At 28.5% G+C, this 27770-nt stretch overlaps 1 protein-coding gene across 3 annotated transcripts in view; it reads left to right on the forward strand.

Moving 5' to 3' along the window:
* LOC122510074 overlaps positions 1-27162 on the forward strand; it is a 29227-nt gene extending 2065 nt beyond the window's left edge. Inside the window, exons 1-2 of one of the 3 annotated variants that reach the window (XM_043624481.1) lie at positions 22295-22466; positions 26497-27083. In XM_043624481.1, coding sequence (XP_043480416.1) covers positions 22392-22466; positions 26497-26964 — 543 coding nt within the window. In that variant the 5' untranslated portion in view covers positions 22295-22391 and the 3' untranslated portion in view covers positions 26965-27083. Of the gene's footprint in view, positions 1-22294; positions 22467-26496 lie in introns of those variants that run through there. The other 2 variants (XR_006302414.1, XM_043624482.1) reach the window with 2 other exon arrangements.
* Positions 27163-27770: the final 608 nt, after the last annotated feature.

A 27770-nucleotide genomic window follows, 5' to 3' on the forward strand; every position in this document is an offset into this window, starting at 1 on the left:
ACCTAAAAAAGGTCAATGCGTCCAATGTGCTTCATTTAAAAATTTATTAAAAGATGAACGGCAGATCCAAAAATATACAGACGATCATGAAATCTATCTAAACAATAAATAATTAGCTTGTCAATTAATGAAAGATGATAAAGAATTAGCAGAAAAAGATTCTTGAATTTTATGCGCCTCCTTTGATTATCTGAAATATCAGTCATGGACTACAAAGGAAAACTTTCTATTTATAATTTCACAATTTTTGATTTGGTTCCCAAAGAAGGTAAATGCATTGTGTGGAATGAAACATGTGACAAGATATAATCGACTAGCTGTCAAAGAAATCTAAACTTTTTAGCGACAACTGCACTGGACAAAATAGAAAAAACATTTTGTACACAATGTACTTGAAAGCAGATAGTGATTTTAAAATTATCATTACCCATCGGTATATTTTATAAAATTAATTTTATGTCATATAAAAACTACAATTAATATAATTAAACATAAGAATAAATTACAAATAATAATAAAATAATAAATAATAAAATATTAAATTTTTTATTATTATTATTTTTATTATTTTTATTATTATTATATATTATATTATTAAATAATAAAATTCTAACATAAAAAATAATACATTTTTTAAACTAATAAATAAATAATAAAAATAATTGGAAAAGAAATGTAGGTCACTACATATATTTTTAACAATAAATTTATTTATATTTATTTTTCCTTAATGTAAATTAAAAATAACAGTGTTTGACATTCAGATACTTGGTAAAAGGATATACGAAAACAAGTGGAGATTCCATGCATCTTGTTATTGAAAATGCTGCGAAAAATCAATCAATTTTTAGCCAAGCAGAGTGGTGTAATCTCATGAAAAACGCGAATATCCTAAATATTCTGTAAATGAAATTGCACAAGTTAAATAAATTACAATTTGTCAGGCAAGAATCATTGAGACATGATCATTTAGATATGCTATTTGAAAAAGTGCTAATAGACGTTGAAAAAAGCACGATTTCTTGTCTCTAAGGGGGAAATTCGTGTATATTAATCTCAAAAGAGAAGTGATTTCTTGTTTGCTTTTTCCGACAAGTAGAGAAATTAGGCAAGTAGCTTAATGCCTAGGAATTAAGCTAAATTTTGGCAAATAGAAGAATAGACATGTGGAAGATATTTATTTTTCTATTTGCCTAGAGTGAATAAAAAACAACTCAAGGTAAATAGAAGAATACACACTGAGAGAAAAAAGCCGCTGTTTCAGCGGTAAAGTGATGCTATTTTAGCAGGAGTTGCACCGCCAAGCGAAAACTGCTGTTTTAGCATAGGAACACTGCAGTTTTAGCATTATAAAACTGTAGAAGTATCAGGAAAGTCATGCTAAAACTGCAGTGTTCACACAGTCATTTTAGCATGCCATAGTGTTTCTCAACACTGCTCAACACTGCCAAATTTGTATGAGTAAACGGCGCCACTTTGGCGGTTTTTTTCTCTCAGTGCACATCTTCCACATATCCATTTTTCTATTTGCCAAAATTTAGCATAATTTCTATGAATTGAACTACTTGCCTACAATATATATATACTCTTTATTTTCCTGGGTAATTTTTAAATTCTCATGCTTATAGCGTAAGTACTTAGCGATATTTGTCACTTTCAATAAATTTCGTTATTGAGGTTTTAGGCGGATAAGAATAAAAGTTCCCAAATGTTTTTCATCTTTATAAGGTCCGCATTTACCACACAAACATATCTGTGTTGGAACTTTCCCAACGCCAACTTTTTATTTACACAATGTGTAATATACTAAATAGTCTAAGTTGGATTTATCACGATTCATAACTTTCCATAATTGCTTTTTTGTCGTAGAAAGGTTAATCTTTTTTTTTTTTTTGCTTAGGGACTTTTGGGAAATCTGCCTACAGATACCTTGGATTCCGCACTCCAAGGTTATGTGGGGTTGGTGTGATAAAACAAAAGGAGATAAAAAAAGAAAAATAAATATATAAAATAGTAAATTTAATAAACTGGCGACCTACTGCCAGCCCGACCCACTAAAACCCGTAACCCTTCTTCTGGAGCCCTTTACCCTCCCTCGGAACTATCGTAAGACTTTAGACTTCGAGGGTGGCGCTCCAACTCTGTCGCTAATGCGACCTTCTGCTTTTCTCTGCGGTTAACCTGCGTCCATAGTTAAAAAAAAAAAATTTTTAACTATTTCAAAGTATAAGCGGAATTTACAGCACAACAATAAAAAAGCAAATTCTAAAAAGTGTAAAAAGTCAAAAGATAAAATTACAAACGGATATATAAAAAAAAAGAAAAAATAAACGCGTATAAAATATTGAAAACATAAAACTGTACAAAGATGAATAAAAAACACAAACAATTAAAAAATGTATAAGGACAAATAAATCACAAAATAAATTAATAAAAAACAAACGTACAAAATTAAAAGCTGTTTAAATTACGCTTTTTGGCGGCCGTCGAGATCCTTCCTCGACATAACCGAGATTATGAATTTCTCGACTTGCCGCCAATTCTCTTCCGACTGGGTCATCAGCGATACCATGTTCTCCGGTGTAACTTGACTATTTACACCTTCGAACATGGCCCGCCTCTCCAAGTCCCATTTTCTGCTTGAGAAGAGGGTGTGCTCCGCGTTGTCCTCAGGGAACTGGCAATATGCACACACCTCGTCCTCGCGTAATTTAAAGCGACACAGGTACGAGTTAAAACACCCGTGACCTGTGAGCGCCTGAGTCAAATAATAGGAAACCTGACCGTGTTTCCTATTTATCCAGGTGGCGAGTGCCGGGATAAGGCGATAAGTCCATCGACCTTTTTCCTCACCATCCCATCTTTCTTGCCATCTTTCTATGAGCCTGTGCCTCGCTTCTTTGCGGATCAGGCCCTTGCTTGGTCTTATTTCCTCATCTAAGGAACTTCTTTCTTTAGAAAAGAGAAACATTTCTTCCCTTTCCCTCGCCAAAAGATCTGGCGTCTTATATGCAGAGATGATACGCGTTGTTATCGATCTCTGCGCCGACAGTATCTTTTCACAGATGGTCACACATCTTTTGCACCTCAGGGATGGGGCCCACGCTGGTGCTGCATAGAGCATTTTAGCGTGGGCGACACTTGCCACTAGTCTCCGTTTGTGTTCACGGGGTCCGCCTACATTTGGCATTAACCGTGAAAGATTAGCCGCACACTCGATCGCCTTATTTGACGCCGTAGCCATGTGGTGGTGGAAGTTTAACCTTCCATCCAACTCCACACCAAGAATCTTGGTGTGTATTATCAGGGTGTCTAGCGACTCGGGAAATCCGGGAATTTGCCGGGAATTTATTTTGACCGGGAAAAATCCGGGAATTTGCCGGGAATTTTCAAAAACATCCGGGAATTTCTAAAAATTCCAACTACATCATTAAAATGTACAGAAAATTTATATTTAAGTCTTCTTCTTCTTCAACAATTTTCAAAAGTTGGCGCGAAATTAGAACTATAGTCGTCGGAATACGATCTACGTACTTCGTGGGTACTCGGAACGATTCATTTCTGCTTTTCTTCGCGTATGCGCAAGCAACTTGTTATTGTTGAGGGTGCCGGTGAAATAAACGTGCTTAAACCTGAGCTGCTGTGTGAATCTTATTTTCGTAAAATGTGACAAAATTTGTGTGTTGTTTTTATTTGTCAACGAAGTCCAACTGTATATTAATAAAATTTAATGTGCCGACAAAAGGTAAGTACCGTTTGCTAGTTCGCTTCTTTAAAATGCAAACTGAATATTTTTCAAAAAAAAAAGATCTATTTGAATATAATTTATACAATCTTTTAGTTGTCATTCTTTTAGAATTTTCTATTTTTCTTTTTTAATAAGCAATAAATATTAATCATTTCTTTTTCTTTTCTAAAAGTTCAATTGCGAAAGTAGTAAAAAGTTTAATGCTTAATGTTTTATAAAAGTAAATTCAAATTTTCAATACCATATTTGATTGCTCGACTAGAAAAGTAATTAATTATTTTCCTGTTTATTTCTCGCTCCTGTGTAGGTTATTCAACAGTAATTTTCAAATGAGTTCAATTACGAATAGCCACGTTTCGTATTCTGCTTTAAAGTATGAACCAGAGTTTCCGTGGGTTGAGGCAGATCCGTCATGTCGAACAAATGCTCGATGTAAGTTGTGTCAAAGAAGTTTTAAGATTGATTCAATGGGCCGCACTGCACTTATCAGTCATGCAAATGGAAAAAAGCATCTGCAGGCAGAAAAAATCCGACAACAAACACTGCCAATATCTAAATTATTATTACCTCAACCTACAATTGTAGGCGAAAACACAAGCAGTTTACCCTCGACTCAATCATCATCACATGTAGAAGTCATCGGTTAGTTTTTATTTGTAAACAAACTATCAAATTTAATTTTACAAAGTCTCAAATGCTTTTCTTATTAATGTTGATTCTTTTAGAACAAACTTTAATTTTAATAGCTTTTATCTGCATTTATATAATATAAATGTAAATTAAATTATATATTTGGATATAAATATAAGTTACAATATTAATATTACTAATGATAGTTATATTACAATTTTTAATTAATTAATTAATTAATATTTCATTCTTGTTAATAATACTACTATTTTATTTTATTTTATTTCAATTAAACACTTACTATTTTTCTGAACTCTTTATTATATTTTAAAAGTTATTAATTTTTTATTGAAACCATTTTTCTCTAATTTAAAAATGTAGTTACTCAGAAAGCACGAGGCTTGCAGCAATCTTTCTTGTCAAGCTTGGAGGGACCTATTATGGTAAGCTAACAACAAGGTTTCACGAAAGGCTTGCTGTACAGTAAATATTTTGCTATCCTAGGCGAGCTTGACAATTTTTCAGGGTAAGCTTTCTGCAAGCTTACGTGCTATTTGGGTATTTAAAAGTTTATTCTAAAAATATCCAGTTATCAGTTTTCCCATAACTATTACGAATTTTTCAAAATTATTTATTACGAATAATCGTTTTCTTTAGAAAAAGAATCAACGGAAGGCCAACCTGACAGTTTGGATCAAGCTTTATTCGACAGTGTTCACAAGACTTCCAAACGTCAAGGTTCAGAAGCTGTAATGCAAGAGTTTCTAATCAAGGAAAAAGTCACGAAAGCAGAAATTATGATGTGTCTTTATTCCGTCGTTTATCATACTTCTCTGCGAAGCATTGGCGATTTAGTAACTCTTTTTCCGAGTATTTTCCCCGATAGCAAAGTATCAAAAAAAATGCAGCTACAGAAGGATAAGGTGAAATATACTACTGTATATGGTATTGCACCTCATTTTAAGAAGAAACTCGAATCAACTGTCGATAAATGTTTACATATAGTTGTTGGATTCGACGAATGTTTGAACAAAATTGCTCAGCGTCAACAGATGGATTTGTCAGTAAGGTTCTGGTGTAATGAAAAAAATGAAGTCGTTACTAAGTATTATGATTCTGTATTCTTAGGTCATACACGAGCCAAGGACCTTCTTAATGGACTAAAAACAGCTATAAAGGAAAGCAACGTGAGCAAAGTTATCCAGATTGGAATGGATGGTCCAAACGTCAATTTCAAGATGGTTAACGATTTACGTCTAGAATTGAAAGAAACTTCGAGTGATAATCCTTTACCTTTGAACATGGGTAGCTGCGGTCTTCATACAACTCATGGAGCATTAAAGGCTGGAATGAATGTTACGAATTGGCAATTATTGGAACTATTTCGTGCACTTTACTACTTTTTTAAAGATTGTCCTGCTCGACGTCAAGACTACACAAAAATCACAGAGTCCTGTGTCTTTCCCTTAAAATTTTGTGACGTTCGTTGGATTGAAAATGGAAACGTTTGTGAACGAGTCCTCAAAATGTTAGACTCTTTAAAAAAATACGTTGACTTTATAAAAGAGATAAAAAAACAGCAAGAGTTGAAAACAGCAGAAAGGCGACAAAAGAAGGAGAAAAGGGAGAAAAGACTTGAAGAAGAAGAAGAAGAAAAAGACGATACGATGTGGAAGCAGTCTCTGTTAAAAGTTCTGGGGAACAAAAACTTTATGACTATTGACGCAGCTGTAGAGGACAAACTCCTTGGACCAAAATTAGCGTTTTTTAAGTTTTTGACAACTCAAATGGAACCTTTTCTTACAGCTTTTCAGAATGATAGTCCTATGATTCCGTTTCTCTATAATGATCTGAGCGAATTATTTAAAAATTTGTCATCTCGTGTTATCAAATCGGAAATACTAGAAAACTGTTCACTTGCAAATTTGGATTTTTCGAAAAAAGAGAATTTTATAAATGTAAAAAACATCGATTTAGGTTTCGCGACAAGAGATGCTCTTAAGAAAGCTTCGAACTTGAATGATTTGGATAATCTGATTTTTCGTAAAGAATGCCAAAGCATTTTAGTAACTATTCTGAAAAAAATGAAAGAGAGATCGCCTTTAAATTTCCCGCTTACAAAGTACGTTTCTTGTCTAGATCCAACTTTCATTTATGATCATCCCAGAACTGCACTTCGTAGATTAACAAGTTGTTTGGATGTTCTAATAGAAAACAAATGGATTTCTCCTACAATGGCTGAAAATGTAAAAAACGAATTCCAAGCATTATCCACATCATCTCGAGTTCGAGAAAGTCTTAAAACGTTTAAAAAAAATGAATTTCGTTTAGACAAATTTTGAGTTGACTTATTACAAGCTCACACTCCGTCTTCAAGTGTGCTTTACTATGTAAAAATCATTTTGATTATTTCTCACGGCAACGCAGCTTTGGAAAGGGGTTTCTCAATCAACAAAGAATGTTTAGTTGAAAATTTGCAAGAAAAAAGTTTGGTAGCTCAACGTATTGTGTTCGATTCAGTAGATAACTTGCAATCTTTCGTTATTGATAAAAGTATGATTCACGCCGCGCGTAATGCACATTCATTGTACAGAGAGGACTTAAGTCGAAGAGCCAAAAAATTGAAAGAAAAAGAAAAGATTAACGAGGTAAAAAAGAAAGCTGCCAAAGAATTGCAAGAAATTACCGCTCAAAAATCGAAACTTGTATGTGATACAAATAATCAAACCGATTACTTTAATGAAAAAATCAAGGAACTAAACGCAATTTTACAAGATTGAAAAACAGTATTAAATAGGAAAATTGTCCTATTCATGTGATACTACTCTACTCTTATATATAATATTAATAATTATATAATTGTTGTGTTAACTTTTAAAATCTTAAATCTAGAATATAATCTTAAATCTATCTGTCTGTTATGTAAGTTTATAAATAATAAAGACGTATATTGACTTTTTAAAACCGATCTGCTTAATATTTATTATTATCCGATTAATATTTTAATAGTATAGCTATTAATCATTAAAAAAATAAATCCGGGAAAAATTTGATTTAAGATCCGGGAATTTGCCGGGAATTTGAAAATCATATTTCGCTAGACACCCTGGTCAAGATATTTAATTTGCTTACTCCACTTGACCTCGAATCCGTCTATCACGATTCGTGGGAGCTCATAACCACGTCTGTCTGTGGCCAGCAGTGCCTCGGTCTTTTCCAGGGCCATTTCAAGACCTCTGGTATCCAGCCAGCTTTTTGCTAGTCGCAGACATTCGTTCAAGAAAGGTTAATCTTAATGTACCTTTTCTTAAACTAGCACAATTGCGAAATCAGAATTTTATAAGTCTGCTTGTGAGCTACATTTTGTGCCAAAGCAATTAAAAGATGATCTATTGCTTTAATATTAATGTTGTTTTGAAGGTCAGTGTTCATTCTTAAATTATTTCCAATGCATTAGAAAAGCGCTCTTCTTGGACATTCATCGTAACCACCATTATCGTCATTACTGTCATCAATATCGTCATTATTCTCTGACGATGAAAGTAAATACATTCCTTCTCCATCTATTGACATTACTTCTTCCCTTTCTTGATTTAAATTGTAGTCTTCTGTGTCTTCTTTTCTCCGAAAAGCACAAACGAATTATCAGGTCTATTTCCACATCAAAATCTATTGACGATTTTGGCGTTAAGAAAAACTCCACACTTGGAGTGAAAGTAATGTTCGCTGAAGAAGTACTCGCATTTCACATTGTAAAACATCATATGTCTTATCGGTCGATAAATTGCACTTCGTTCCTTTTGCGTGCACTTTTTGAAGACTCTAATATAGCGACAAAAATATAATGCGCTCTCACAAAAACAGAAGCGATTGTAAATAAAGTATTGTCACCTCATTCTATTGAGAAAGTGATAAACGAATTACTCGAAATTCCATTTATTGGAGTAAATACTGATGCAAGCAATCATGGAGATATTAAATTATTTCTTATCGTTATTCAGTTTTTTTTTATGTACAATTAGGAGTTTAATGGTGTTCCGCAGTGATCGCCTTTTAAAAATGGCTGGTCAAATGTATACTTGATTTGAAAATGATTTTTCTCCCAATTCGGGTAGTTATTAAGAAAATCGGAGAAAATACAAGATATTCTGAATATTTTATCTTTCATTTGCGCGCAAGAAGTAAAAGATTTATTTAGATTTACAACGACAAGAAGTAAAATAGGAAAAAGTTAAACAAATGCGCGATACATAAAATTGACACCAGAGGGCAGCACCTAATGGGCACATCTAATTTTCTCATTTTACTTCCTGACGTCGTGTATTATATTGGATTTTTAATTTCTTGTACACAAATGAAAGAACAAAATTTCAGGATAACTGGTATTTTTCCCTATTTTGCAATAATTGTCCAAATTGGGAGAAAAATCCTTTTCAAATTATGTTTACGTTCAAGCAGACATTTTTAAAAGCCGACCACTGTTTGAAATTGCGCAACACCGTTAAGTGCGAATAATAGATTTAAACAAAACTAAAAATGAAAAAGCAGTCACAATTTCTTCATTACTTATGAACATTTTACATAAGTTAAAATTGTCGAATAAAGTAAATGCTTTCGTTGCCGATAATACTAATACAAACTTCGGAGGTCTAAAACGTGGTGACGAGCAAAATGTTTTTTATTTCCTAAAAAAAAGTTAAATCCTCATTTAATAGGGATTGGGTGTCTAGCTCATATTTTGCATAATTTCGTACAAGCCGGGTTAGATCAGTTCGGTTTGTTTGATATTGATTCTCTCGTGCAAAAAATTTTCAATTAATTCTCTATTTATACTATCCGAACAAATGAATTGAAAGAATTTTATGAATTTGTTGATATTGAACGCCTCAATCTTTTACGTCACGTTAAAACACGTTGGATGAGTTTGTTTCCATCTGTTCATAGCCTTTACAAATGTTTGAAGCTTTAAAATCATACTTTCTATTGATATCGCGACCTTCAATGAAAATAAAATTCGTGAAAGGATAATTCAAAATTTGTATCTTTAAGTGTAAAAACCATTTTAATAAGACTTCAACATGATGCAAAAGAAAACATCTGTGATGTCTTTAAGGCTAGAGTTCTAATTGTTTATGAACACACTTTGGAATATCGGACAAAATGGACTAAACATTTTTCGCAATTTCTGCTCACATTGCAAATTGTGAAAGGATTTTTTTCACTAATAAACAGTCAGTCGGCAAATGAACGAAACCGGTTCACTGTTGAAAATACTCGTCATTTGATGATGGTACAATTTAATTTTTCTGATTTTTCTTGTGAAAATTTTAAAAATTATTTAATGCGTCTAGAAAATTTACCACTTGTAAGAAATATTGGTGCATCAGAAAAATATAATTCTTAATTATATATGTATATGGCATAATATTCAATGTATATGGGCGTTTCATATGAAAAGGACATATGATGTCTCAGATCGTATATAGGACAGACAAAGAGACCACTACGTATTCGTAGACAGGAACATATTAAAAACATTAATTTAGATAAGAAATATCATAACGTAGTTAGTATTTATTTGACAAGTTTAAAAAATGACAGTTTTTTACATTTTATAAAGTGGGATGAATTTGAAGTTTTACATATTGAACCCAATCTGGGAAAAAGACTTTTTGCAGAAATGTTTTTTATAAAAAAGGAAGGTGAAAATAGTTTAAATAAAATTAATGATTTAGACAATTTTGATAAATCGTATGAAATGATTCTGAACCTCTCAACAGATAATTTAACATAAGAAAGTTCTCATTTGCCTTTCTCTATTTCTTATTATTATTATTTTTATTTTTGTTTCTGTTCTTATATTCTCTCATTAACCTTTGTATGGAATCGTTGACGTTTGGAGTTTTTTTTTTTTTTTTTGCTTAGGGGATTTTGGGAAATCTGCCTACAGATACCTTGGACTCCGCACTCCAAGGTTGTTCTTATTTTACTATAATTGTTTATTTATGATTTTTTTATTTAATTTTTATCTTTTAATTTAACTATCCTTTTTTATTTTATTTTTCTTCAACTTTTTATTTATTAATTAACTTAAATTCCCATTAACATTAACATTTTTATTAATTAATATTTTCTATAAATTTCAGTTACTAACTCCAAATGTTACATTCCAATTTTCGGATTAAAAATCCTTTAATTCTTTTGACGTGTAATATAAAACATTTTATTGGTAAGATATTTTTATTGTTTTCTTTATAGTGACTTTTATGTTCATTTTAATTATTGTTTTATTTTATTTATTTACTTTTTTTTTGTTTGTTAATTTTTTATTTTTGTTCTATATATTAATTTTGTTTTATTTATTTATGTTCTGTTAAATTATCATTTTAAGTCTTCGTGTATTTCTTTCTTTTTTGTTTTTTTTCTTTTTATTTATTGTTTTTAATGTTTATAAATTATTATTTGAGGAGCAAGCGGCCAAAAGTTGATAAGTCCATTTTTTAAAAAATTTTTACTTAACACTTTTCGAGAATGATAATTAATTGAATTTCTAAATAATCACTGTTGCATTAAGAAAAAAAATTGTTAGTAAAGAATTATATTAATTTAAAAATATTTGTACTTAACGAACAAGATTTAAAATTTTAGTTTTTTTATCTAAAGAAATGCCAAAAATTATAAATTTTTTATTTATAATTCACTTTAATTAATAATGAGATTTCTGAGTCCAAAAAATTATTCTGATATAAATAATTCAGTACATATTTTTTATATTTTGAAATTAACTTTGGTTATGTGTCGAATTGCATTTGTTTAAATTTCTCAAAATAGTAAAAAATGGACTTATCCACTTTTGGCCGCTTACTCCTCATTTAATGTCTTCTTATTTTTATTTTATATTTTTGTTTTTTGTATTATTTTGTAGACTCCCTGATGAGGAAATCGTATTGATTTCGAAACGTTGGAGCATTTTATATTAAAAACCACTTGTCCGAATGTATTCGTGTAAAAAGTTATTTTACCTATCAATTTAATGTCTAAGATTTTTCCCATATTATGAGAATTGAGAGTGATTAGGGTCCTAATGAAGTTTTCCTAAGTAACAATAAAAAATTATTTTTATTTTTCTAGATATTTTCATTAAAAAATTTTTGTAAAATTTTTTCATTTTGAAAATAACTTTTTCTTGCTTTGAGTTACAAAAAACTGTTTTGAACATTTTTTGTGCTCAAAATACTAATCTTTCAGAAAAAATTACTAATAATAATAATTATGAATTTTAGGTTAATTTGTTTAAACAATAAAATTTGTTTTTAGTATTTAAACCCTTTCTCCCTGTTTCTCAGGTCTGAAAAAATCATGAATAATGTTGATAATATAATCAAACTTTCCTGAAATTTTTAGCTTGGCGTTATTTTTTGTTTTTGAGAAAAAAATTCCTAAAGCTGTCCGGCAGGTGTGAAAAGGCGCCAATGTTGGAGTTATTATTGAATAAGGAAAGAAATGTTAATTTGCACATTTAATATATTTTAAATATTTACTAATTTAACAAAAAATATATTTAAATGTTCGAAAAAAGAAGACCTCTGCCTTTCTCTTCCCTGTTAGGTTCAACCATCTCATTACTTTCAAAAACGTGAAATAATTTCATATAATTTTTAACTGTAATTTATTTACATTCCTAAATATTAAAGGAATAAAAAATAACAGGAAACGAAAGGATGCTTCGAACTGATTTTATTTAACAGTATAACTGGTATCAATATAATTGGTTTTCTTTAGGTTATTTTAAAAAAATGCAATTTTTACTAATCAGTACGTTAACCCAATAATGCAAAAAATTATTATTCTTATTCGACACAAAATTAATATTTTACAAAGAATAAAAACACTTATTTTAAAAAAGGTTAAAAATATAATAATCTCTGTAATAATTAAAATAAAACATTTTTTAATTAGGAATGAAAAATGGTTACAATTAACAATTGCAAACATTGAAAGGTTGATAATAGATTATAATGAGTATTAATCAGATAATATTCAGTATGATCTTCTTTTTCTATAATCGTAATTGTATAATTCATGTTTCTCCGTGTATAAACGATCCTATTGGAATCGATCAACTAAATTATGTTCAATTTTTTGAGTTCTTCCTTACTACAATGTTTAAATTTTATTATTGGTATTCCTCTGCTAACGACATTAAAAAAATCTTTTGAATTTAAAATAAAATCACTCGTTGGTCTTCTTGAATTTTCGGGGGCAGCATACCGTGTTTTGTTAAATTATTAAATATTTAAAATATATTAAATGTACAAATTAACATTTCTTTCCTTATTCAATAATAACTCCAACATTGGCGCTTTTTTACACCTGGCGGACAGCTCTTCGCTGAGCGGAGAGCTTGCACTGTAATCTTTAGGAATTTTTTTCTCAGAAACAAAAAATAACGCCAAGCTAAAAAATTCACGAAAGTTTTATTATATTATCAACATTATTCATGATTTTCTTCAGACCTGAGAAACAAGGAGAAAGGGTTTAAATACTAAAAACAAATTTTATTGTTTAAACAAATTAACCTAAAATTCATAATTTTTATTTTTAGTCATTTTTTTCTAAAAGTTTAGTATTTTGAGCACAAAAAATGTTAAAAACAATTTTTTGTAACTCAAAGCAAGAAAAAGTTATTTTCAAAATAAAAAATTTTACAAAAATTTTTTAATGCAAATATCTAGAAAAATAAAAATAATTTTTTATTGTTACTTAGTATACTTCATTAGGACCATAATCACTCTCAATTCTGATAATATGAGAAAAATCTGAGACATCATATGTGACGCTCCACGAGAAAAGGAACCTTATTTACTCTTGTCATAAGGTCCCTTTTCTCGTGGAGCGTCACATATGTTGTTTTCATATGAAACGCCCCATATAAATGTAAAAAATACTTTAAAAGTCGAATTTATTTTCATTTAACAGTTCAGTGTCCTTTCTTAAACTTGAATTACCCGCCAAACTAAAAGACAGGAGGGTGTCCTGGTTTCTAGTGCTAGGTATCTGGTCACCCTAAGGTTGATGGAATCAGCCCTAAATGTAGGGGAGACTGGGGCGGAAGGTTAAACTGTCAAAACAGTTAAAATTCATTATCTTTTGAACGGAAATAGTTAGAGCATTACAATTTTAATTATAGAAGGGTGTTATCACCCTAAATAAATGTCCGGAGTTATGTGACATTCTGTTCATTTTTGTGGTGTCCATATATTTAAATTTTTTTTCACCCTACTTTTGAAAATTTTTTCGTAAAAGAAAATATGAACTTTTAGTCTATTTTTTGAATTTATTCTTATCGCGATTTTTCTGGTTCCTTATTTGGGTCCCCTGAAGAGATACCTAAAGGTATTTGGTAAATATCTTTAGTCAGATTTTTTATATTTGTTGTTAAAGCCAGAAATGCACCCTGGGGCGAAAAGTTAAATGTATTTTTACATGTTGTTAAAAATATTTTTTACATTTTTCGTTGTTTGGGTTTATTTGTTTAAAAATTATTTATTTGACATTAGGAAAGTACTTTGGGGGCCGTCCATAAATTACGTAAGTCACTTTTTTGGAAAATTTGACCACCCACCCCCCTTCGTAAGTTTTTTTTGCATACATTAGCGCCATTTTTTCTATGGTTCGTAAGATTTAGCAGACCCACCCTCTCCCCCCAAAATGTCTTACGTAATTTATGGACGACCCCTTGTCAAAAAACAAGACCGCTCACGTGAAATAAACCAAATTTTTTTTTTGAAATATTAGTTTATTAACTTTTTAACTGTTCTAAATCTTTTGTTAAATAAACACAGATCTTTTATTTACTAAATTACTTGTTTACGTATACTTTAACTTATCTACTACTTAACACCTATCAGAAAATACAGAAATACAGAAAATACACCTATGTCAGAAACTTTTTTATTGAAAGTTGTAGAGGACAAGTTGCCCTACAATATTGATATATAAATATTTGCATCTAAGCGTATTATATTGTCTAAAAAAAATAATTTATGCAAAATTTAACCTTTCGCCACAGTCTCCCCTACTTTAAAGTTGAATTTCGAAATTTTTGAATATTAAACGAAGTATAACGAAGTCAATATTGATGGCTATCCATAGCAAATTGGGATTTAAATTATTCTATTCACGCAATATAAATTTATTACTGAATATAAATGCATCTGCTTACTATTTCCTGTAATAATCATCAAATAGTTTTATTTAATTTTCTATTTTATTAATCGACAAATATCTAAAGTAAAAACAAAAATCAATTATAAAAATTTATAAAATGTAATTAACCCCTTGTGTGTGGATAAAGTGTATGCACGTCGTGAAAAAAACGTTAATACATGTCATGGACAGTTTAAGTAAACGACTGAATGTATCTTTCCTCAATTTGGTAGTAAGGGGTATTTTGGGTTACTAAATTAATGAGATTTTTAATCTTACGATACATCCTTTCACAGATAAAAACTATGGCATTCAATCTACTTCCGGATTGGATATTTTTAATTTATTCTGTGATAGGGATTTTATGGATATTATTTGTGCGGAAACAAATATTTATGCAGAGACTAAAGCAGATAGTTTAAAGGCAAAGGGAAGTTTAAAACAATGGTCTCGGAAATTAAAATTTGTTCCAGTGGATGTCTTCCATGTTCTTATTATTTTTATTGTCATAATTAATAAACCTGCGTTGCCAATGTACTGGACAAAAGACCCTACTTTAGAAACTCTATTTTTCAGTAGGTGTGCATGTCTTATAACAGATTCCGAATTATACTGTCTTGCATTCAGTTTGAAAATTCAGAAAATGATGATAATGATGTTCTTCGCAAAATTCGACCAGTTGTTGATTATTTGATCGAAAAATTTCAAACTGTTTATAAGCCTGGGAAAAACATATCAAGAGATGAGTATCAATTACTGTGGAAAGTACGCTTGAGATTTAAACAATTCAATAGAAATAAAAGATCTCGCTTTGGCATTAAATTATATGAAATATGCGAATCAAGTAGCGGATACGCATACAATATAAAAATTTATGCAGGCAAAGATAGAGAAGATTCTTATGCAGATTAAAAGAATTTGTGTCTCAGTCAAAGTTGTAATAGAGCTCATTGCAGATTTAAAGGGTCAGGGGAGAACTTTGTTTATCGATAACTGATACAGCTTTCCAATGTTATTCTTACAACCTTACAAAAATAACACAAAAAACTGGTGACAATGTTAACAACTGTTTATTTACCTGAAATGATTGACACTGGCAAAAAGGATCCAAGATCTGAAAAATCTATCAATAAACCTAATGTAGTTAACTCATTCAATAATAACATGGGTGGCGTTGATAAGATGGACCAGAAAATATCCTCCTATCCAATAACTAAAAAACAATAAAATGGTATCACAACGTTTACTTCCATTTAATGGATATTTCTATTTCAAATTCGTACATTGTGCACAAACATCTTCATCCTGAAAAAGAAATATCTTACTTAGATTTTAAAACAAAAGAATTTATCTGTATCGTCAAAAAACCATTTTCTTGAACAGAAAGGAGAACACCCAAATGGGTTAAAATCCGACTTCAGATTCGTAATCAGCGACCACAAAAACCTCTGAGTAACGAGTTTCAAGCGAATCCAAATAGTTTTTTAAATTTGTCGTCCGCCATTTTTAATTTTGAAAATCCGACTTCAGATTCGTAATCAGCGACCCCAAAAACCCCTGAGTTTTTTACCAACGTAAGAAATAGGTAACTTACAAAATGTTTTTTAAATACACGTTCATTCAACATAAGGTGAACGATATAAGGCATTTTAAGTGAAATGTCCTAATTTGAAATTTCAACTTCTTGAAAAAAATTGAAACTCAGGAAATTTGTTGTTCTATCAAGTAGAAATGTGCCCCAAAAAATATTTTTGATTTTTTCGAAAATTTGTAGGGGGTAGAGGGGGGTCAATTTGACCAATTTTGCTAACACCGGCTACTTTGTGCATTTTTTTTTAAACATACTTGTAATGGGAAAATTTTTTTAGAATTTGTTTCTAAAAGGTTTTTTCGTCCTCTTTCCAATGGTGAATTTTATTTTTTAATATTTTAAAAATTTATCCTAATTTTTGATAATTAATATTTAATTTTCAATTTTCCAAAAATCGGTCCGTTTTATTTGAAAATAAATTATTGCAAACGAAAGCTGAGGTTTTTTCCTATCAGCATGTAAATTTGCAGAATGCACTTTTTTTGTTTTTGAGTTATTAAATTTCAAAGAATAAATTGCGGCGCGCTGCGTCCCCTCTACCCCCTCCAAATTTTCGAAAAAATCAAAAATATTTTTTGGGGCACATTTCTACTTGATAGAACAACAAATTTCCTGAGTTTCAATTTTTTTCAAGAAGTTGAAATTTCAACTTAGGTCATTTCACGTAAAACTCTATTTTAATTAATTATCGCAAGAAATTGACCATATTTAGAAAAGATTTATTAAATTTATAGCCTTTAAAGAAGACGGCATTTATCGGCAAATAGGATGCTATTATCTGCAATTATGTCAATGTTTCGCCGTAATAACTATATAATAAGAATAATAACTATATTATAAGAATAATATAAGCGACTAATTTTTTCAAATTAATAAATATTATGCATGAGTCACCCGAATTATTAAACCCTATTAACTTCAAGGTCCCTCGACTATCCTCAAGACGTAACGAACGATTCTTACTAAAAGAGTTACCAACTCCTTTAAATTCTCGCGAAACAATTTTTTTCGCATGCTCCCACGTGAATCAAATGTATGCTACTACATTTATTTCATAGATAGTATAACATAGATTTATTCAATTCTACAAATATCAACTAATTTATATTATGAATAACGAAAAATTTCTATATTTTTTTAATAACAAATAACTTTAGAAAAAAATGTTCTGCACTTTGAAGTATATATTATATAAAAAAATCTGTCTTCCTCAGGTGGACACATTAATTTTGAATTGAAATTTCTATATCCATTATGTTATCTTCTAGTTTGAAAAATTTTGGGTTACTTTTAACAATTATTAGGGAGCGAGTAATTTTCTCCACCTAGAAAAACAATTGTTTATAATAAATATATTCTTCTTAAATATACACGGGATAAGAATATTTATATTTTTAAATTGTAAATTATGGTAAACCAATTTTTTCTTATGTTTTTTAAAATAAATATTATATGTATTTTATTTCATTTTTCTTTTTTAACCTTTAAAGTGCTAAGTGTTGGAAAATCACGCTCAGTGCTAACCCCGGTCTGTCAGACCGCTATTCCCTTTTGACAGTTTTTTTAGTCATTTATAATTTTTAAAAGACTACTATTATAAATATTTTTTACTTTTTAACAAAAAAAGTCATTTCTGTATTATGCATTTATTTATTTGATTTATTTTGTAAATGCAGTATATGAGAACTGTCAGTAAAACTAGCTGCGCGTCAAGTTGCGCAGACGTTACTCATGGGAATATACTGGAATATACTTTCACTTAAAGCTAACCCCGGTCTCACAGACCGCTATACTTCAAATATTTATTTATATTAAAAAATTTAACGAATAAAATTTTTTGAAAAAGTTGTCTCCTAACAGATTTTTATAAAATATGAAGCTTCTAAAAAGTTCAAGTTCTTATTATACTTTGAAAAAAAGTTACAAGCAAAGAAAATTTTAATAGCGGTCTGCCAGACCGGCATAGCACTTTAAAGGTTAAACAAAAGTCTGTTCGCAAAAGTCGAAGAATCGATCTTAAAAAACTGGAATTGGGCATGCAGAAAAGAAAAACAAATTATTATTAATTAACTATAATAATCGCCGTATTCATTCATTCATTCTGTCCAGTCTGTCCACACCTGAAGTTAGTCATGGTTATTCTTTTGTTTTTTATTCGTTTTGATAAAAAATAGAAATAAAATATGAAATAACGATATTTTAAAAAAATTCATGCTTTTGTTTTTTTGTATGTTTTGATAGATAATATTACATTTCTTTATTTTGTTATTATTCTTTTAATTTAATAATATTATTTTTATTTCTTAAATAATTCAAAAATATTTTTATTAATCTAAAAAAATTATTAATATTATTATATTATTCATTATTTCCTTTGTTTCTAAAAAATTAGCATTTTGTAACAAACAGTTTAAAAAATTAATAAATGTAAAACCTGTGAAATATTTTCTTTTTTTTAATATGAAAAACTTTATTACTTGACAAAATTTTGACTTCTTCCTTGACTCTAAAGAATATTCTGATTAACTCTAAAAATGATTAGATACTCTAAAAAATGTTCCATTAAATTTATTTACGAATTTCTTTAATTCTAAAATTATTTGAAAACATCAATAACTTCTTTTCTAAATAAATTTTAATCATTATTATTTTCCCACAGGAATAAATTATTTTTAATAATTTTTGAAAAAAGTTCTTTGAGAATTTTAAAATACATTTGTTTACGAAATTTAAATTATTCAGAAATTGTTCAACTAAATACGAATTAAAAATAAATACTTCAAATAATTTCAGAAAAAAATTCAATTAAACTTTTTTAAAATAATTAATTCTACAGAATTGTGAGTTATAAGTATGAAAAATACAAATTTTTACAGAATTTGATTTGGAACTATTTTAAAATTGAATTATTTCTTAAAATTCATGCTATAATGCTTTTAATATTCAATTATTATATATAATATGTAGAACTTTAACTGAAATTCATTTTTAAATAAATTTTTATTAGATAATTCAATAATTTAAATGCAGAAAAAATAATTTATTCAATAATTACAATTTCTTAAAATTTAAGTCTGATAAAGAATTTTATCAAAACATTTCTAAATTCATTTTTTGAAGGCACAAATATGAAATTTTATGCAAAGTTAGCAAAGCAGTGATATATATTTTGTAAATTTCAATTTTTAACGAAATTTTTTTTAATTTTTGAATTATTTATGTGATTAAGTACCAGTTTTTATTGTTAATAGGCATTATTATTAATTATCTATTAATACTAGGAGAAACTACACGCGCGCGTTTGTTTAACTGTCACCTGTAATAATTTCAAAAGATAACATTTTTGTAATTTTTCATAAATTTTTCGAAGAATTTTGTATTGAAATTTTGTAAAGATAATCGAATTTCTTTTGAATAATGATAATAATAAATTAAATACTTTGTTTGGCAAGCGTGACATTCACTACTTATTTATATTATTTATAAAAAAATTTTAAATACAAATTTCATAAAATTCAATTATTTTTTTAATTTTTAAATAAAAAATTATTCCAAAATAATTAATAAAAAATAATTTTTTCTCGATAGTTTTTTAAAAATTAAATTATTTAAGAAAATCAATTTTAAATCTGCAAAGTCTAATTATTGTTAAAAACAGAAAGAGATTGAAATATATAAAATCTTTTCAATGCTGAACAATAACATTCAGAATTTTCTTATGAATTCTTGAAATTGAATATTATTCCAGCACTTTTTGACAAAATTTTCTGACTTTTTCCTGATTTCCCTGAATAAATTTAGAAAATTAGTGATTTTGTGTAGAATTCTTCTGAATAATTGAATTTTTGAATGTTAATGACATGAAAATAATATTAATTTATTTTGACTAGAAAACTATTAGAAACAAAATAACAAATAAATAATTAATTGTAATTAAATGTAATTTATTTTTGATAATTAATAAGTCAAAAATAATGTAATGAACATATTTTTCATTATCGTCTTATTGGCATTCACGCTTTCATTAATTTTCATGTGACATGTAATGTAAAAATTACATTATTGTTATAATATATGTGTTAAAAGTAAAACAAGAAACTTCACGCGCGCTTTAGCGCGCGTTATTTGTGCTAGTTTATATTTTAAACGATTAAAAATTTATTAAAATAATATGAATTTAATTAATTATTACTCTACTAATTCAAAACTCATTTTGCTTAAGAATTAGTTAAATTTTAATTTTTAATTAATAATAAATGTATATGGGCAATTCCATGTGAAATTTAAGTCGACCTCTTAAAATCGGACAAAAATATTTTTTTTTCTATTCTGTATCGAAAAAAAAAACAGATACGTATTTTTTTTATTTATGTTTAATTGTCCAAATTTTCGAGTTATGAGTTTTCGAAAATTTGGACTTTTAATTGTAGACCTTCAGTAGCTTATAAGTCCGAAAATATTGAGTTTAGGAAAAAGTTGTCAAAGAATGAAAGTTTTAGTTTTCTTTCGACTTTTAAAAAATGTTAACAAAAATTTTTTTTTTAATTTTTTATTAAAAAAAAATTTTTTTATAAACAAATTAATTTTTTTTAACTTTGGGCCGGATTTTTAAAAATTTTTTTTTTAATTTTTGGAACCTTATAATATAAAGAAGATTTTCCAAAAAGTCCCGAAATGGGCCTGATGTGTTAAATGAGTTTTAAAATATTTTCAAAAATCACTTGCAAGCATCACAGTGGAATTTTTTTTACATTTAACTTTTTAAAACTGTTTACAGCGTAGACCCTTTCATTTAAAACAAAGAACACTCAAATATATTAAAAATTATACCTTGTAGACAGTTTTAGAAAGTTAATTGTAAAAAAATCCCACTGTGATGCTTGCAAGTGATTTTTGAAAATATTTTAAAACTCATTTAACACATCAGGTCCATTTCGGGATTTTTTGGAAAATCTTCTCTATATTATAAGGTACAAAAAAATAATAAAAAAATCCGGCCTAAAGTTAAAAAAAATTAATTTGTTTATAAAAAAAATTTTTTTTAATAAATAATTTTAAAAAAATTTGTTGTTTACATTTCTTAAAACTCGAAAGAAAACTAAAACTTTCTTTCTTTGACAACTTTTTCCTAAACTCAATATTTTCGGACTTATAAGCTACTGAATATAGGTCTACAATTAAAAGTCCAAAATTTCGAAAATTCATAACTCGAAAATTTGGACAAATAAACAAAAATAAAAAAATACGTATCTGTTTTTTTCGATACAGAATAGAAAAAAAATATTTTTGGCCGATTTTAAGAGGTCGACTTAAATCTCACGTGGAATTGCCCATATGCTTTTCATTGTTAAGATTGGAGCTTTCATAAACAAAAGCAAACGTAACATTATATAGTTTACTGAGTTTAAATCACCTTACTGCTGGACTTATTTCAATTCACATTTTTTTCAAGTATAAGTAAAAAAAATTTGCACACACACATTTCTAATAAGAAACAAATTTTTTAAGCTAGACACAGTTCAATTGCACAACGTTGAACTCTACACACACTTATTTCATCATTAGCATTTTTTAAATTAAATTTATTTGTTTAGAATTAATTATTTTTGTAATTAAAATCAATGTGTATAGACACTGAAATATTTCAAATCAAAAACAGTATAGATATCTATATAATAAACCATAAAAAATTCTATTCGAAGATTTCGACTATTTGACTTTTGATCAGCTAGGTTCGACTCTCAAACCACGTACTGCATGCGTCTCTTTTTAACCTTGAAAAAATTACATTATTACTTGTCTAATAACAATATGATAACTATGTGAATAATTATTGGAGTAATCAGTGTAAAATCTTAATCTTTTTATTAAAAATTTTATAAACTGTTTTATACACAATTTAAAATAAATTCACTGTATATTTTTAATAACTCGCGCTCTAAATGGATGTACAATTTCCGATGCTAGTGTACTATATATTGATTTCATTATTCTCTATTTTATATTTGAATGTGCAATGTTGTTTACCTTGATTTTTGAAGAAGAGAGGTGTGCAACATTGGCATCTTATAAAATCGACAAATATAAAATAAAATCATCAGATTCTCAGTCTTTTACGAACTTTCATTGACTAATCCTTTTAAGATAAAGAAAGTTGTTCTAAATTTATAGTTGCAGAATTATTAATTGTTTATTTCTAGTGCTTAATATAATATGCGCTGGATTATTGAAATTTGTATACCAATTTTTATTTTTTCAATTATTTCAGTCGCAGAAATCAATATTTTGGTAATAAAATAACATTGTTACACTTTTATATTTTACATTCTTATCTATTCATTCTGCATTCATTTAAGAAATAATTGTCTTAAACACATTTGTTGAAAATGACTGACATTTCAGTTAAGAAAAGTGAATATATTAAAAAAAGTGTTCGTAAGTTTATAATTATAATTCAAAATTGACGTTTAATTTATACTGCTCGTTTATTTTAATTACTTGTCTATTATAAAATAAATAACAACTTGAATCAAATGAGTTTTTTGCAGCGTTTTAAATTGAATTACAAATAATAATTATTATTATGTTAACTTCTTCTACCTTTAATATAATAATTATTATTACCTGTAATAAATTAAACAATTACACCTTTTATTGCATTCAAATTATAAAATTATAACTTTACAAAATACTTTTTTATATAAACTTTATGATATATAAATTAAAACAGTATTTTAATAAATTGATCAAAAATAACATTGCATTTATTTTTAATATTGACGTGAAGATATAAAAAATGTGGTAAGCTTACATGTAAAGCTTTTGGTAAACATATATAAAAGCTGTGGTAAGGTTGATATTAATGGAGAAGGGAAAATTTAATAGAGAAAATTAATTTTGCCCTTAAAGTGGAAACAATAAGATCACATAATCCTTAAAAGAAAACTTACAACAAACTTACCATGTAAGCTTATCACAAACTTAGCATATGGGCAATTCCACGTGAGATTTCAGTCGACCTCTTAAAATCGGACAAAAATATTTTTTTTCTATTCTGTATTGAAAAAAACAGATACGTATTTTTTTATCTTTGTTTTTGAGGTCAAATTTTTGAGTTATGAATTTTCAAAATTTTCGCTTTTTAAATGTAGGTATATTTTTAATGTCAGATAACTCAAAAAATATTGCTTCTTTTCATTTTTTGACAAGAGAAAAAAAGTTTTGTTTTTCTCTCTACTTTTGAATAATCATAACAAAAAAATTTTTTTTTCATTTTTTATTAAAAAAATACAAAATTTTTATAAACAAATTAATTTTTTTTAACTTTGGGTATGATAAATTTTTAATTTTTTTAAAAAAACATACCTGGAAATGATAAGAAGGTTTTGCAAAAAGTTTCAGAGTGGGCCTGACAAGTTTGATGAATCCAAAAAAATAATTAAGCTGTCCGTGCAGGTCGCACGCACGCGGCACAATGGGATTTTTTTTACAATTTATTATTAAAAATTGTTTAGAGCCTACAAATTCAATAATAATCAAAATCCGATAAAATTTGTAGGCTCTAGACAATTTTTAATAGTAAATTGTAAAAAAATCCCATTATGCTGTGTGCGAGCGACCTGCACGGGCAGCTTAATTATTTTTTTAAACCCATCAAACTTGTCAGGCCCACTCTGAAACTTTTTGCAAAACCCTCTTATCATTTCCAGGTATGTTTTAAAAAAAGAAAATTAAAAATTTATCATACCCAAAGTTAAAAAAAATTAATTTGTTTATAGAATTTTTTTATTTTTTTAATAAAAAATAAAAAAAAAATTTTTTTGTTATGATTATTCAAAAGTAGAGAGAAAAACAAAACTCTTTTTTCTTGTCAAAAAATGAAAAGAAGCAATATTTTTTGAGTTATCTGACATTAAAAATATATCTTCATTTAAAAAACGAAAATTTTGAAAATTCATAACTCAAATATTTGGCCTCTAAAAAAGTAATAAAAAATACGTATCTGTTTTTTTTTAATACAGAATAGAAAAAAAATATTTTTGGGCGATTCTAAGAGGTCGACTGAAATCTCACGTGGAATTGCCCATATGTAAGTTTATCTCAAATCATACATGTAAATTAACATACCATAAGTTTCATATGTAAGTTTCCTATTAGCGAGCATTTGAATCTTACTTTAGCTTCACCTGAAGTTTACGAATCTTACCTTAAACCTCAAGAGAAGCTTACAGAGATATGTATTTATTTATTCAGATTTAATATTAAACAGTTGTAAGATCAATTACAGGATTATGTAAAAAAATAAACCGTATAGTTTACATAATAAATGAGTTAGTAATATAGTGATTATTCAATACAATCTAAAAGTAAAAAAAATACAATTGAAATAAAATATAAGTTGCACAAAAATAATTTCCAGAAATATCGGCGAAAAAAATTTTTTTAGATCTGAAAAAAAATATTTTAAAAAAATGTACTAACTTTTTTTGGTTTTTTTTTCAAAATAACCGCCATATTGATTTTTGTGTTGATCGAATCGCTATTTTGACCTCAGAATCTGAAAGATCGAAAGTGGTCCCTTTCAGGAAAGTCACCCACATGCAAAATGTTTTTCATTTTACATAAATTACCTTTCAATTAAAAATATAAAAAGCCCACGTGCAAAAGTTTCCGGGAGATTCGCGAAAACAACTCCCTGGAATTTTTCCCGGGAGTAAACTCTGGAAGTTTTTTAATATTTTTGTAAAAAATCGAATACCAAAAAACCAGGACAGTCGAAAAGTCATGAAGCGTCTACCCTAAATGTGGATAATTTCTTTTAACTTCTTTAGCGATGTTTTTGGACGCTTTTTGGGGATTTTAATTGTTTATAATTTTTTTTAAATCAAAGTTAACAAGTTAATACACTTTTTTAAAAAAGAACGTTTATTTTCTTATTCCGTTGCTGCACATGATCTAAATCAATTCAAATTTATCCAATATGACCACCAGACAATTAATAAAGCATAACATAATTTATTTTAATTGTTATAAACATTATACAACCCAACAACGGCAGGGTTGGTGGACTGCAGAAGTAAATGATTATAATGACCAGTTAAAAGTTCTTGACCCACGTTTTGACCTACACATTTTTGTAAGAAAAAAACCTCACCTTTATGAAAAAATTTTTTAAAAAAAATAAAAAATGTCCATTTGATAAAAAAATGAAATTTTATTTTTTAATTGAATTTTTCAAGTTCAAAATTTTTTTAATAATTTGTTTACACTATTAGAAAGTGCTGAAAACTGCAAAAACACAAAAAAGAAAACATCTTTTCGTTTAGTTTTAAAGAAACTACAAAAAAATTTTCAAATATTCCATGTAATACCAAAAATTTAAACTTTGACCCTCTCCAGTTTTTATATTTGTTTAAGTAAATTAATAATATTTCGTATTTTTAATTGTATCTAATAGGACTACTGTTTGTGCAAACTTTTACCCTGATCCCAAACATTTCAAATTTGGACCCGGATCACTTGAAGTGGAATGCCACATTACGTCGGTTGGGTGCAGAAAGGTGCCAATTCAGACTAGTCGTAAAAAACGTGCCGTTTCAAAAACCATTTGAGAAACCTGCCATTTGAGCTGAGATTTGAAAAACATGTCAACTCAGAATTGACGTTCATTTTTTTCTCAAATGTTTTTTAAAACGGCACGTTCTTCACGACTAGTCTAAATTGGCACCTTTCTGCACCCAACCGACGATTTATGGTATTCTTAAATGATTTTCTACAAAACTATACAAAAACTCCTAGAACTACTCCCGGAAATCTCCAACAATTGTTCCTGAGAATCTTCGGGAATAAATTTTATGAAGATTGTTCTTCATAAAAATTTTCATTTCATGAATTTTATGAATTGCAAATTAAATGCCAAAAAACCACAAAAATTAATTTTTTCAAATGTTCATAATTTTGGCTATGTAAAATGTTCGAAAAATGTTTAATAAGGGGTCAAAATGTATTTTCTAATGAAAATACATATCTGTAATAAATTTGAGCTCTCTAGGTCAAATAATTTAGTCTCTAGGGGGGGGGGGGCACTAATTTGGCCACGGAGGCAAGAGTCTCACTAATAGGGTTTCGTCGGTACACTTATGGTGTACGGAACCCTAAAAAAGAGTTTAAGGATAAAATAATGAATCATAAGTGGACTTGAGGCATTAGAAATTTGTAGTGATTTAAAGTTTTTATTTTTGTTTTTCTTAACTTTAGTTCCAAATTTTATATTCAGATTGCTTTGTTTTGCGCAACGTTTAACACATTTTTTTTTCAGATTCCCCCTGACGAACAATGTCCAACAGGATTAATATACTATCCGTCAGATGAGAATTATACTACATTAATTTGTGATTGCAGTGACGATGAATTGCAGATATATGATCCAGAAACAGATGCTTGTTACTACCCGTACACACGAGGTCCATGTGCTCCTGAATATTATTACGTTTTGCCAGAAGGAGAAGAAGTTGCCGAATGTGAACCAAATCCTTGTGATGAAGGCTTAGTACCTTATGATGGAGGATGTTATAAACTTGGTGCTTCAGAGCCTCCATGTAAACAAAATGTTACTTACTTAACAGTTGAACTGATAACTTTAAAAATAAAGTGCTTGAAACCATTTGGCCGTGTTGCTGGTTATGTACACACTATTTATGGCGGAATAATTAACGCGCCTCTTAAAGAATGCAGAAAGGGAAGTCGAAGAATTTATTCAGGAAAATGCAAACGTGAATTGTTGTAATATTTTTCAAGTTTGTAATGATTTTTATACGTACATAGAATCTAAATCTGATCTTTTTAACATTTTATATAAATAAAAGTCGAATAAAAGCTAGTTTTGAATATCTAAACCATAATTTTTCAGTTTATTTAGCACTAAGTCTATCAAAAATTTAAAGGGACTTTCTTGTCAAGGATTTTAAAAAATAGTATACACTGGAAACCCCGAATAGAGGTATTCCCTAGAGAAAACTTATTAATAGAAGCGGCGCGGTAAAGAGTCGGGGGGAAGAAATAGTCGGGATTCAAAATAGGAAAGTAAACACAAGAGCGACTGTTTTGAGGGTACCTCTGTCGGGTGATGGCGGGTTTAACCCTAAAAAATGTATTTTTGACTTATAAATTACTATTTTATTAATGTTAATTCATTTTTTATGTATAGTAATATCTGTTTTCATTGTGGGCCGCTTTACTTTTTCCGACTTACAAGTTTTCGAGATATAGCTAAGTCCTTGACACTTATATCATCTACTGATAGAGATGAAATAATTAACTTTACAGCGATATGACTCAATATAAACCTTTTGCATAATGTTCGTAATTTTCGGAGAAACTTCCATTACCTAATTAATTAGTCCTGATTCCTCGGTCGCGTCTAAAATACTAATTTAACTTGTTCGTAGAACACTTCTGTTGACAGATCGAAGGAAATTCACTATTCTGTTCATACATCACCTCTTTGCCACTAGCCTCAGTAAGGACATTAGAATCCTTGTATACTATCACCCCTAGTAGTCTCAGAGTTGATAGGTCTCGCTTCAGTCACCA

This window comes from Leptopilina heterotoma, unplaced genomic scaffold, assembly GCF_015476425.1.
Source record: "Leptopilina heterotoma isolate Lh14 unplaced genomic scaffold, ASM1547642v1 Lhet_66, whole genome shotgun sequence".
NCBI classification, from domain to species: domain Eukaryota; kingdom Metazoa; phylum Arthropoda; class Insecta; order Hymenoptera; family Figitidae; genus Leptopilina; species Leptopilina heterotoma.